We start from the raw sequence: 13,692 nt of genomic DNA, 5'->3' as shown, positions 1-13,692 counted from the left end.
TGTACTATACCCACTCTTTCTGTTCTTGCACTCTGAACTTGTAAATGCCTTGAAATTTAACGCACTAGTATTATTTGTATTGTCTCTAATGTTAACAGTGATCTCCTGTTTCTCTAATCCCATCGACTTTCTTTGGTGCCCCCTTTTTGTTTTTAACTTCAGTGCTACTACTGAGCAATTCGCTTGCCCTTTCCTGCCTCATGATATTTCTTCCGTTTACCTGTGTGTGTTTTCTCTTTGCTGTGTCTTCACTGGATGGACCCCAGGGGTCTGCAAATATTTTAGGCTTTGTGGACCACAAGGCAAAATCAAGGGTATTATATAGGTGCTTCAGTAACTATTTTAAAATGGGACCAAACAAAACAAAACTTTCTTAGCTTTCAGGCAATTAAAAAACAGATAGGTGGTCAGATTTGGCTCATAGGTCAGGGCATGACCCCTGGTATAAAGAGACAGTAAGACTAAAGTTGACTGGGTGACCAGGAGACTGATATTTCCATTCAGTAAGACAAACCAAGGATTTAGAGTAGATTTTCTTTGTTAGAAAAGAAAAGTGGTGGTGTGCTGATTGGAAATCCAGTTGAAATGTCTAAGTACACAGTTTATATAGTAAAGTATCACCTTTATTACATGTTTACCATTTTCCAAAAATTGTGCTGAATTTTCTCTACAGTATTCACTTAAACATCTTTGTAGATCTAAAAGGAAATACAGTATTTAAATTTTTAAAAATTTAAAAAAAAGATTCGCTAACAGTTATTGATGGGTTATCATTTATCAGACACTGTTAAAATGTTTCATATATATTAACTCATTAACTTCTTATAAGAACTCGGAGTTATTAGATACTACTGTCAAATTCACCTGGTGTGTGAGGGGGTAAAGGTACAGAAACGTTAAGTACTTCTTCACAACTAATGAGTGGTAGATTCAAAACCAGGCACACTGAACCTGTGTTCTCAACTCTGGAACCATAAGATACAGCGATAATGTACACCTGTAGCAAAAATTGTGAGGGGAGTAAGCTGATGGCTTCATTTTGTGAAATACTGCTTTAGGAAAAAAGTGAAGGATTTGGAGTAATTTGATAGAAATTGAAGCAATAATGATAATTCAGAATACATCTTTAAAAAATTTTTTTAGCATTTATTTATTCTTGAAAGAGAAAACAAAGCATGAGCAAGGGAGGGGCAGACAGAGAGGGAGACACAGAATCTGAATCAGGCTCTGAGCTGTCAGTACAGAGCCCAATATGGGACTCGAACTCACAAACTGCGAGATCATGACCTGAGCCCAAGTTGGATGTTTAACCAACTGAGCCATCCTGGCACCCCTAGAATGCATCTTTTAGGTGAGTTGAGTAAGATTAAACTTAGGGACAGCAATTAATAATTAGTCGCCTGTCTCGGTCTAGGTATAGAGAAAAACACTTGAGCTGAGGTTTTTAGGAGAAATCGAGAAAAATGAGACCTTTTACAGAAGGAATGGAAAAGAAAAAGGACTTAAACATGGAGGTTTATGAGGAGTCAAAGACCTGTGATTTTCAGCTTGAGATCACCAGAAAAATACCATTAGGTAGAAAATCAAGAAAGGACTTCTATGTCGGATAAGTTTTGCTTCATAACTTTGGAAAAGGAGGTGAAAAATCTAAAAATGTTTGGTGCGCCGTTAGTGATTATGAAAGCTAAGTGGTCAGGGCTGGGGATATGTAATTAAAAGTTAACTACTTAGAGATGAAGGTTATGCATAATGAGTAATAATGACATAGGCCAGGAATCTGCAGACATTTTTCCTAAAGGACCAGATAGTAAATATTTTAGATTTTGCTGACTAAGAGGCAAAATTAAAGATAAACTTGTAAAAAATTGTAACTCACTGATCATAAAAAACAACAGGTAGAAGGGCCAAGTTTGTCTGAAAGGCTTAGACTACCAGTCTGTGACGTAGGCTTCTTAAATGTATTGACTGTTGATCATAAACAATCTTTTTATATTAAAGTTTAGAAGTATTCCATCAGTATTTCATTAAGCAAAATATATATATAAACTTTTCAGGTGTTGTTTTCCTGGACAGGATCATAAAATGTTTAAAGTATGAGTTTTTCTTTAAATAGGTAAAATTGCTACAAATTAATAAAGAAATCTTAGCCTAATTGTAAAGATGTATCAAAATTAGAGCTGGTAATTTAGCTTTAAAGCTGAGAGGCCAAGGGGTGCCTGGGTGTCTCAGTCAGTTAAGCATCTGACTTCAACTTAGGTCATGATCTCACAGTTCTTGGGTTCAAGCCCCTCTTCGGACTCTGTGCTGACAGCTCAGAGCCTGGAGCCTACTTTGGATTCTATGTCCCTCTGTCCATCCCCTGCTCCTTGCTCACACTTTCTGAAAATAAATAAACATTAAAAAAAAAAAACATTTGAGAAGCCAGGGGTGCCTGGGTGGCTCAGTCGGTTGAGCATCATCTGTCTTTAGCTCAGATCATGAACTCACGGTTTAGTTCATGAGTTGGAGCTCTGGCACTGGGATCCCTGCTGTCCGTGCAGAGCCTGCTTTGCTTCAGACTCTCTATCTCCCTCTCTCTCTGCCCTTCCCTGGCTTGCACTCTCTCACTCTCTCAAAAATAAATATACATTAAAACAAAAAAGGAAGAGCTTACCTCTAATGTTTTGGGGTGCCTGGGTGGCTCAGTTGGTTGAGCGTCCAACTTTGGCTCCTGTGATGATCTCACAGTTTGTGAGTTTGAGCCCCACATCGGGCTGTGTGCTCACAGAGCCAGGAGCCTGCTTGGGATTCTGTGTCTCCCTCTTCTCTTTGCATCACCCCTGCTCGTGCTCTGTCTCTGTCTCTCAAAAATAAACATTAAAAGATTTTTTTTTTTAAATAAAGTTGAGGCTTTATAGGCCAGGAAACTTCATTCAGAAAGTCTTTTTAAACTATTTTCTGTGTTAGATTTTTATACTGGAACAACTATAGAACTGGTTTACTTGATCTTAGATTATTTTTTGAGTTAAAGAAAATTTTACAAAATAGAAGCGATTGGGCTTCTATACAACTGAAAGAACACCTTTTACTTGCTATGTTAGAGCTATTTAACGTTCCTTCTCCAGAATGTTTGTGACCTGCTGCCCATCATTTACTGACACTTGGAAGTTGATTTTATTTTTTTACGTCTAACTCCTCAGGGCTTACATTACTGCTGCTTTTTCTTAATAGCATCTTGATCTCCTGGGTTCATCTGTGTATAGAGGGAGGAACTCCTTAGACTAGTTAATATATCAGTAGTATAACCATTAGTAATATATCATCATAAAGAAAAGGTAATTTCTTACTAATTGTCACTTCTTTCAGAAACAAACTAAAATTTGTTAATTTTTTGTTTCTCAACAATCAAGGCACAAAGGGAAATCTTTAAGGGAATTCTTGGCCAGAATGGATACAACCAAATTAACCAAAGTTAAATATAACCAAGTCATTTTCCGAGGTTCTTCCTTAACCCTTTATCAGTTCCCTTTGGATTCTTATCTAAATATTTTCTTGAATGAAATTTAATTTGTGTTCACAGTCCTAGCAAAGGTCTTTAGTAAAGATATGTCTGTGCTGCTTTTTATGAATTTGAAATCTCATTTTGTTTTAAAATCTTTTGCAAAAAAGGAGGGAAAAATAAGTTTTTAAAACATGGTAATAGTAGAAATTTATTCATAGAGGATAGGTCTCCCATTGTCAGTATGTAATTAGAAAGTCATTTTAGTCAGGTCACATGAGTAAGCTATTATTATTTATTCCAGGTAGCATTTAATTTATGATTGCCAAGTTATATTTAAATTTTTTTTTAGAAATAGGTCTAAAAAATGAAGAACCCATATCTAAGCAACATGAAATTATTTACTTTAGTGAGGGAAATCATGAATTGATAATTCTGTAACTTGCCATATGCTATATTCATTTGAAAAAGTTACATTTCTGCTGAATATCTTTATTTCTGTATTTATTTTTAAAACATTTTTAAATTGAATTAGCACGTGATGACTTACATGTGGCATCAGTCATCCACTCGATACCATGATGTCTCCAAATGGTAAATGCACGTCTAATGATGATTCATTTTCTTTCTATTCTTAATTTGCAGTTCAGAATGCAGTGATGGAGAGTGGTCTGCTTCTTTGCCTCATCAATTTTCTGGTACTGAAAAAGATCAGTCGTCAAGTGATGAAAGCTGGGAGACTTTGCCCGGAAAAGATGAGAATGAACCTGAACTACGGAGTGATAGCAGTGGTCCTGAAGAAAACCAAGAATTATCTCTACAGGAAGGGTATGTTTTGTTTAACAGTGAGGCTTATTTATATGTATTGTACAAGAATGGTATATATCACTTCCAAATGTTGGGTATCCTGTTGATCACATGTACAAGCCCTGTGTAGGACCAGTAAGTCCTACTGATTTTTTTTCATTATGCTTTTGGTGTGTTTGTTTCTGTGTTTAATGTTTGTTTATTTTTGAGGAAGAGAGAGAGACAGCGTGAGTTGGGGAGGGGCAGAGAGAGAGGGCAAGCTCCAGTCTCTGAGCTGTCAGCAGAGAGCCCAGTGTGGGGCTCAAACCCACTAACTGTGAGATCAGTGAACCCTAATGCTTTTGGTGTTTTACAAAGAACAATTAAATTGAAAAGTTTTAGTAATTTCATTATCTTCTATTGAGATACAGTATACATTTCTACTTTGCTTTAAAGAAAATGGGGGCATTTAAAAGATTGTTTTGGTTGAGTTAGGTATGAGTTCAGAGCTGCTGTTGCTATGCAATGGAGAAAGGGCAGCCTCAAGATGGAAATCAGTGATTTATTCACAGAAACAGAGAAAGTAAAATGTTGAAGTGTTAATATGTCTGTCTAATCGCATCCGATGATATCTCTGAAATCAGCAATTGACGATAAACACCTGTGTCTTTTCCTAACTTTAATGGGAGTGCTTTAGTACAGGGGTGGTCAGACTTCATACCCTAAATGGCTACGTGGTGAGTATTGTCAGTTCGTAGGCCAGTATCTATTGCAGCTACTCAACTCCAGTGTTGTAGTGTAAAAGTAGTTACAGACAGTGTGTCAATGAATGAGTGTGGCTGTCTTCCAACAGAATTTTATTTATAAAGACAGGTGGTAGGCTGGAAATAACCCATGGGCCGTAGGTCACAACCTTGCTCTAATATTTCCCAAGTAAGAATGAGTCTGGCTTTTAGGTTGATTTTACACACACACACACACACACACACACACACACAGTTTTTTTTTCCCTAAATCACACTAAGGAAATATCCCCCTATTATTTGACAGGTTTCTAACAAGAATGTTTGTTAGATTTTGTTGAAGTTTTTTTAGTGTCGGTGGAAATGGTCATAGTGATTTTTCATCCTTGACCTGATGATCATGAGGAATTATTTTATAACTAGATTTCCTAATATTCAGTTACCATTGCTTCTTGACATAAACATGTCATATAGTCATGAAATGTTTGAATGAGCTACTTGCTTCTGCTTGCTAATCTATAACATAGAATTTTTATGTTGAGATGTATAAGTGCAAATTATCTCATTTATTGTCTTGAGAACAGTTTTAATACTTGCTTTGCTGAAACAATGTGTGCTTTTTTTTTAACCCTTTGATGTTTAGCTTATTTATTCCTTTAAAGATTGTTTAAATATTTAAACAGCTTATTCTTTTAAAGTTTGTTGGTATTTTGAAACCTTGGCTTTGCATTGTCTGAGGTATTATGTCTTTGTTAATTTAACATGGAATCTATTTTGATAAACATGTTTTCTTAACTTTTAGCTACGATTAGCATTAAAATTTGTACTTCTCAAAGGTATAAATTTCCAGCTCGAAATTAATTCTATAAGAAATAAAATATGTTAGGAAATTGTAAAGAAAAGTTTACAGACATTGATTCTGACAGTGATTGAAATGGTGTTTATTTTTCTCTTCTGATGTTATGTTTGATCTTCTTGAATAGCTGTTACTTAGTTTTCTATTAGTAAATTTTTCGTAGGTAATTTGTGATAGTAATTATTCATTCAACAAATCTTATTAAGCATTTAATATGTACCAAGCCTTGTTTTGAATCCATGATTATATCCATGAACAAAACAAACTAGGATTCCCTTCTGAAGCTCACAATGTGGTGGGAGGGGCAGATATTAAACAAAATACAAACGTGCTACATTTTTTTTCTTTTTCTTTTTTTTTTTAAATAGTTTATTGTCAAATTGGTTTATATACAAATGTGCTAAATTATAAACTGCTATGATTACAGTAAAGGAAAGCAAACACTCGTGTCATAAAAGGTAACTGGTAGGGCCTGCGTTAATTAGAGTGGCCAGCAGCTACTGGTTTTAGAAACAGACTTTTGAGCTGGGATCTAAAAGATAAGATTTAGTGGTTGAAGAAGAACTTTCTAGGAAGAAGGAAAGGTAAGAGCAGAGTTACTGAAAATGAAATTGCCATGTATAAAGGTAGTGGAGCCAAGATGAATGCCTGAAAAGAATGACATGAGATGAGGTGCACAGGTACCAAACTATGCAAGACAGATAGCTTCTGGAATTTATTCATAGAGCAGAGGGATTTTAAGTGAAGAGTTAATTGACACGCATTTATCAAAGATTACTTTAGTTGCTTTGTAGAGATTGAAGTACAAAAGAGCAGAGGGGTGGACTAGGGTATTGGACTGGGGGATGGTAATGAGGATTAAAAAAACTAAACAAGTCTGACCATAATTTTGAGTGATACATAATAGGATAGATTGGGTGTGAGATGAGGGAGAGTGAGGAAGCAGTTATTGCAGGGTTTTTTGGTTTGAGCCTTGGGTAGTTATTACTGTACTGACTTAGTAAAAGGTTAGACAGTGCTATTTCAAGCAAATGCTAACAAGAATGGAATGGTTACATTAACATTAGCAAAGCACACTTCATTATTGGGGAGAGAGAGGGGTCAGTATGTAGTAAGTCCTGTTTACCAGTAAAATCTAACAGTTTTAAATTTGAATGCACCTAATAAAATAGACTCAAAACATGGAAGTTAAAATTTAACGAAACTAGAGAATATTGACAAATTTACTATCATATTGATAATTATAAGTATTACAGATATATAATTAGTAGTGTAAAGTCTTACTGTGGAGAAAACACCTAATCCAGATGGTTTTAGAGCCAGATTCTCTTAGAGTAAACTTTGAAGGATCTACTCTTCAAGGTGATAGAAAAAGAATTGTTTCTTCAAATCATCCTAAAAAGGCCAGTATAACCCTGATACCAAGAGTATATAAAGAAAATTATAAACCTGTGTCATTCACTAAAGTACTTGTCAAAATCTCAAACAGAATATTGGAAATCTGAATTTATAAGATATTTTTTAAAGATACAACCCAGTTACCAATCTGAGTTTATTCCAGAAATGCAAAGGTGATTTAATGTAGAATATCTGTAAATGTCATTCACCACATTAGCAGAATACAGGAGAAGATTCATATGATAGATTTTGTAGGTATAGGGGAAAAAAATCACTTAGTAATGTTCAATACCTCATCGTGATAAAAACTCAGAAACTGGGATCAGAACAGTTGACCTGATAAAAGGTATCTACCAAAATAAAAAAATTAGTAGATATAATTTTCAGTAATGAAGCATTAACTGAACCTTCCCCCATCCCCACCCCCCCAAAAAAGAAAATCAAGAGCAAGACAGAAGACAAGGGTGCTCATAGCACCATTTCAATAGCTGTTGTCATAGAGGTCCTGATGGGCATGCCGTGATGGGAGAATAACAAGACAAAAAGATTTAAACAGAAGAGGAACTGAAAATGAAAAGGAAAGAAACCAGTAGAATGTATTTAGAGAATACAAAGTTTTAATGTGCAGGATATAAAGAATTCCTAGAAATCAGGAAGAAAAACTGAAAGTCTAATTGCAAAATGTTCAAAACATTGAGTAGGTAATTCACTGAAGAGGGTTATTAATGGTGAATAAAAACATCAAAAGATACTTAGATCATCAGTAATGGGGGTGTAAATTAATATCACAAGGAGGTATCATTTTTTTTTACCTACCATTAGATTAACAGACATTGGAAAATTTAACAATATCAGGTGTTTTGGAGGATATGAAGACTTTGGCATATGAAGCAAGTCAAATTCGCTGAAATTACGTAATAATTTTAACATTTTGCATGGTAGACTATCAGCAATTCCACTTTAAGTGTATACTCTGGAGAAACTTTCCCAGATGGCCCAGGAGTTGCGTACAAAAATGTTCACTGCCGTATTTTTCATGAAAACTATAAACTGGATATTACCCAAATACTAATTAATAGGAGAAAAGTTAGTGGTGTTTTCATACTGGAAGTGTTATATGGCAGTGGGAATGCATGAGTCCCACTTACATACAAAACATGGATGAATCTTTGAGGTATGGTGTTGAATAAAAACAACCATTTCTGGAAAATGTTATGTTCTCTGTTTGACAAAGTTTAAACAGCAGAAGTTAAATATCTTGTTTAAGTATACAAAATTAGTGAAAATTTCTTTCAAAAAACAATGGGATGGCAAGGGCATCCTGATAGTACTTTTATCTGGGGGGCAAGCCAAAGGGATAGGATAGGTGTGGGGTACAAGGTCTTTGCTACTCAATAATAGTATTCTAGTTCCAGGTTTGGGTGGTAGGTTTATGGATATTCAGTATAATATACTTTATAACTTAGATTGCGTATATTTTTCATTTGGGGAACAAAAGGGAATTTAAGAATGAAGGAAATTGAAGGTAAAAGAGTAGAGACAGTTAGCATATGTCACTCTTTACAAAAGGAAGGAACCACAGATAGATGCTGGGCCAAAGAAAATGTTGTCTTCACTCCATTAAGCTGGACACGTGATTGTTTGCTTATAGAATGTTCCAGAGGAGAATAACTGGCTAGTTAGATAAAGTAAGTTCTTGAGAAGATAAGGATTAGGATCCCTATCTCAGAGAGAGGGCCGTTAGGACGTAAGACTGCCAGTGTAATTAGTTGGAAGGAAGTCTGTGATGCGTGGCTATATGATAGCATATTCTAAAAGTTTTTAATGAAAATTTCTTTAAAATATCTTATATTAGTTTATTAATATATTTTGATAATTTTAATATTGCTATTCACACACTATTAAACTTAGTTTCTAATATTGACAAATAGGGATCTTTAATCCTATATTATGGAGGGAATATCAGTCTGTTTATTTGAAGCTTTGACTTAAGAGTGTAGCCTGTGGTCAGGAATGAGATGCTGTTGATGGTTTTCTAAGATTTTCACTGCAAGTAGGTTGTGGGGATAAGTTACGGAGCATTTTCAGTGTCCTCTCTTGGCTGCAGCATTCATTTTCTCCAGGCGGTGCTGAAAGTGCTCAGAAAGGACAACTTGGCAATTTCCCTTCCTTGTTGCTAATACCATGACTTTAATGATGGTTGTGGTAGGCAGAGGCTTCCACATCTTCCATCTGGAATGCTTTTTTGGAATTGGCCATTTGGAGACATGATGAGATAATGCCTTTTTAAAAATCTCATTGATTACTGTGTAGGATGATAATGGCATCTTGTTAATATTTGAATTATCAAAATCATTCAGAAAGGATATTGAAGGTCTAAATTTTTGTGAATGTATTGTTTGTAACACATGATATGTCTGGTATGTGTGTGAATGTGTATGTATAAGGAGAGAGAAAGAAGACTGAGTTGTTGCTTTAAATATTTCCAAGCACTTTAACTTACATTATATTCTTACAGTCCCATGGGGATATTTGTTTCTTTGGTTAGCTACATAAAATAAAGATTCTTTGTTCAGAATCTTTTTTAAGAGCAAAATTCCTTTTGTTATAATATCAAGCCATCTCTGACCCAGCACAGTACCATTCTTCTAGCCTGGTAAATTTTGTGTGAAATGGTAAAAATTTATGTGAACTTTATGTAATATGTTGAAAGCATATACCATATGCCACTATTTTCTATTTCTATAACTGTTATTATGAGTCATTAAAGACAGAGTCAAATGTTTCAGCAATCTGTATAGTCAAGAATTGCTTATATAGTAAAAGAGTATTAATACATGTTATAAATTATTTATATTCAGAATAGTTTTATTCTTCTGTGAATTAAAACCCTCAAATTAATATTTAATTCTTCTACTGAATCATTTTCACATTTTTCAGTCATTTCACTGAATCATAAAACTATTCTGAATATAAATAATTTATAACATGTATTAATACTCTTTTACTATATAAGCAATACTTTAAGTTTTATGTTCTATATTTGAGTACAGAGTAGTAAACTGAGTCATTTTGAAATATATGTAATAGGAAAAAGAAGAGCATTTTTTGTAGGAGTACATTAGAAATAACAAAAGTTCCCAAGGGCTATTCCAGGCTTAATCTCCAAAGTATTTGATTTTTAGAAGCTTGTTTTTCAAGGACTTCTTGTTAACATTTGCAACATAAATAGAGTACCTACTGTGCCCTAAGCACTTATTAGGAGGAGTGAAGCTACAGGGATGAGAGGCTGTACTGTGTGCGCCTTTGGAAAGCTCCCAGTCTGGGAGAAGCCTGGTGAGTCACCAGAAGAGTTATAGTACAGTATGACAAGTGCTCTTATAAAGGTGTAAGCTAAGAACTGTTGCTTAGGAATTTTTACTTTGATTTTGAATTTTAAATCCATTTTGGGTTTAGTTTTTCATTGGACCAAATTATGATGCATCAAAGGAAAATATCCACTCACTTCATATAGTAGATATTAAACAGTCAACAGAGTAAGCATATTTCATTCTAATTGCTCAGATTTTACTAGACAAGTGATAACGACATACAAAATCTTACAAACCTGTTAGTTTGAAGTGTTTGTTAGGACCTGAGATTAAAGAAATAATTATGGGTTTAGGTGTATAAAGAGATACTGTTTATGTGTATTTAAAATGTGTTAATTCTTATATGTGGACATCATCTATATCTCTTTCGTGTTTTTATCTCGAAAGTTAAATTTGCATGTTAAGATGAATAGAATTCTAATTAGAGCTGCTCTTGATATATGTAAGCTATTGTATAACATTATTGTCTTCTTAAAACTCAAACTAAAATTCAACATTGCCAAAACCGTGCTCTCATATTTAATTTCCTTTTGATAATACTGAAAGGTATTTTCTGTTAAAGAAAATAAATAAGAACGTTCTACCAGTATTTCTTATATATAAATGCATAGAGTACCTTTTGTCCAGTCATTGCAGCCTTGACTTTGGTTTTTCATGTATTACAAATAATTCTTCTCAATTTGATCTTTGTGTCCAAAGTTTTGGTGTTTTAACTTGAGTGTGTAAGTTGTATGATTTAACAGTCTTGTCTATGGCTTTTAGGTTTTGTATCATGCATACAGTGACACAGATTTTTGTAAAAATTTTCATGATTCTTGACAATCATGTACTTTTGTTGTTTTAGGAATGGTGGTGTGGGGGGGAACATGCATTTTTAAAATAGGGATTTGGAATTTGTTAAAGGTTAAATAGTAACATGGAGATTTAACCTCCTTCTGTCTAAATGAATACTCCGTTGTCCTGATGTCATTTATTCAGTAAGTTTTTTCTGTTGTTTTGAAATGCTTTTTTTTTCTCTTCCTTGTACCATTTGTCTGTCTGTTCCTGTTCCTGTGAGCCTGTTATTTTCTAGGGGGAGAAAGACTAACAATAAATGAATAAGAAAATGATAGGTAGAAGTAAGTTCTATAATGAAAATAAGCAGAATTACTTGGTAGTGACTGGGCAGCTCTGTAAAATGAGTTGTCAAGACTGCGCATTCTGAGGAGCTGCCATTGACTCTGACCTAAATATCAGGAAGGGAATAGCTGTCCAAAAATGTGGTGAAAGAACATTTCAGGTAGAGGAAATGCCCCGAGGTAGAAATGATCTCCATGTGTTCCCAGATAGAAAGAATTCCAGGATTATAGTAACTAGGGGGGAGAGTAGTGAGAGGTGACAGTTGGAGAAGCGGGCCAAGGAGAAAGCGTGTATGATGTAGGGATCTGTAGGCCAGGCTGAGGGATTTCAATATTATTTTAACTGTGAAGGGAAGCTACTCAAGAGCAGTGTTGTAAAATTAAAGTTGTCTAGAATGAATTTTTCTTATCTTTCTTCTGCACAAAGAGGAAATATAGGACTATACGTAATTTGTATGTCAAATAAATAGGTTATTATGTAGTTGGGAGCTATTTCTACATACATATGACCCTATAACAATTTGCCTCCCTTTTAAATAACTTTATAGTTAAAGAAAACAGACTTTTAGAATCGTGTTAGTACCAAGAGTTTGGAACTCAAAGAATAAACAATCTGTTAGCACTAAATAGAACTCTTTTTAGAGAACAGTTTTATGATGTATTTTAAAACAATGTTTTTTCTTCCCTTAAAATGTTTGTATTAGGGAACAGACATCCTTGGAAGAGGGAGAAATTCCTTGGTTACAGTACAATGAAGTCAATGAAAGCAGCAGTGATGAGGGAAATGAGCCTGCCAATGAATTTGCACAGCCAGAAGCTTTCATGCTGGATGGTAACAATAACCTTGAGGATGACTCCAGTGTGAGTGAGGACTTGGATGTAGACTGGAGGTATGGAATGGTGTTAGTACCGTGGCTCATTGTTCACTGAGTGGAATTTGTTCATGATTCTAAATTATGAAAACTGAATCTCTGTTCTCAAAAGTATTCTCTTTTCCCCATCCGTCAGTCTTCCTCTCCTTCAGAGCTCCTTCTGGATGTTACTTCCTACATGGTCTCCTTCCTACTTACTCCAGGCAGTCACGTCTTTCTCTCTTTGACCTTTGGCTCTCTTAAAGCCCACCTTCTATCCTGGTTATTTATAAACTTACTGTTTGAGATATCCAACCTTTAAGTTTAGCTGGTAAATATAGCACTTAGTATAATCCTTTAAAAAAAAAGTTCTTAATACATAGTACTTGAGGAACTTCAAAACATGTGATTAAATAAGAAGAATCATAAGCATGTAGTTATCCTTCTCTGTATGCAAAATATGGAAAATATAATTGTATCTTCCCAGAGATGCTGAAAATATTCAGTTTACTTTATGCTGACAAAGAATAGTGAGCTACAGTTTAAAAAGCCTATAAAAATTAAGTGGGTTATTAAATTGTTAGGTCTCATGATATAATGGTCAGAATTTAACTGTTTTGGCTTATAGGTAGATTTATCCTTCAAATGTGCAGTAGACCTCTTGAAGCAGCCAGTTATTGAGTAGAAAGGATATATTGTTAAATGATCCCTTGTTACTTTTTCTGGAGAAAATATGGCTTGGTACTATTTTTGTTTCCATCTCTACACAGATATATTTTTAAGAATTTGTTTTGGGGCGCCTGGGTGGCTCAGTCGGTTAAGCCTCCGACTTTGGCTCAGGTCAGATCTCACGTTCGTGGGTTCGAGCCCCACGTCAGGCTCTGTGCTGACAGCTAGCTCAGAGCCTGGAGCCTGCTTCCAGTTCTGTGTCTCTTTCTCTCTCTGACCCTCCCCCTCTATGCTCTGTCTCTCTCTGTATCAAAAATAAATAAAACATTAAAAAAAAAAACTTAAAAAAATAAAAAGAATTTGTTTTGCTTTTTCAGTTAAAATTCCAGTATAGAAAATTTAGAAAAATAAAGAAAAACTCA

The 13,692-nt window shown here is 34.7% G+C and overlaps 1 protein-coding gene across 1 annotated transcript in view; it reads left to right on the top strand.

The window, feature by feature from the left end:
* PJA2 (praja ring finger ubiquitin ligase 2) overlaps positions 1-13,692 on the top strand; it is a 69,672-nt gene that overhangs the window by 33,099 nt on the left and 22,881 nt on the right. Inside the window, exons 5-6 of the mRNA XM_029942681.1 lie at positions 4,124-4,306; positions 12,455-12,640. Of these exons, the coding sequence (XP_029798541.1) occupies positions 4,124-4,306; positions 12,455-12,640 (369 nt within the window). The remainder of the gene's footprint in view (positions 1-4,123; positions 4,307-12,454; positions 12,641-13,692) is intronic.

This window comes from Suricata suricatta, chromosome 6, assembly GCF_006229205.1.
Source record: "Suricata suricatta isolate VVHF042 chromosome 6, meerkat_22Aug2017_6uvM2_HiC, whole genome shotgun sequence".
Lineage (NCBI taxonomy): Eukaryota > Metazoa > Chordata > Mammalia > Carnivora > Herpestidae > Suricata > Suricata suricatta.
This window is presented reverse-complemented; position numbering and strand designations above follow the sequence as displayed.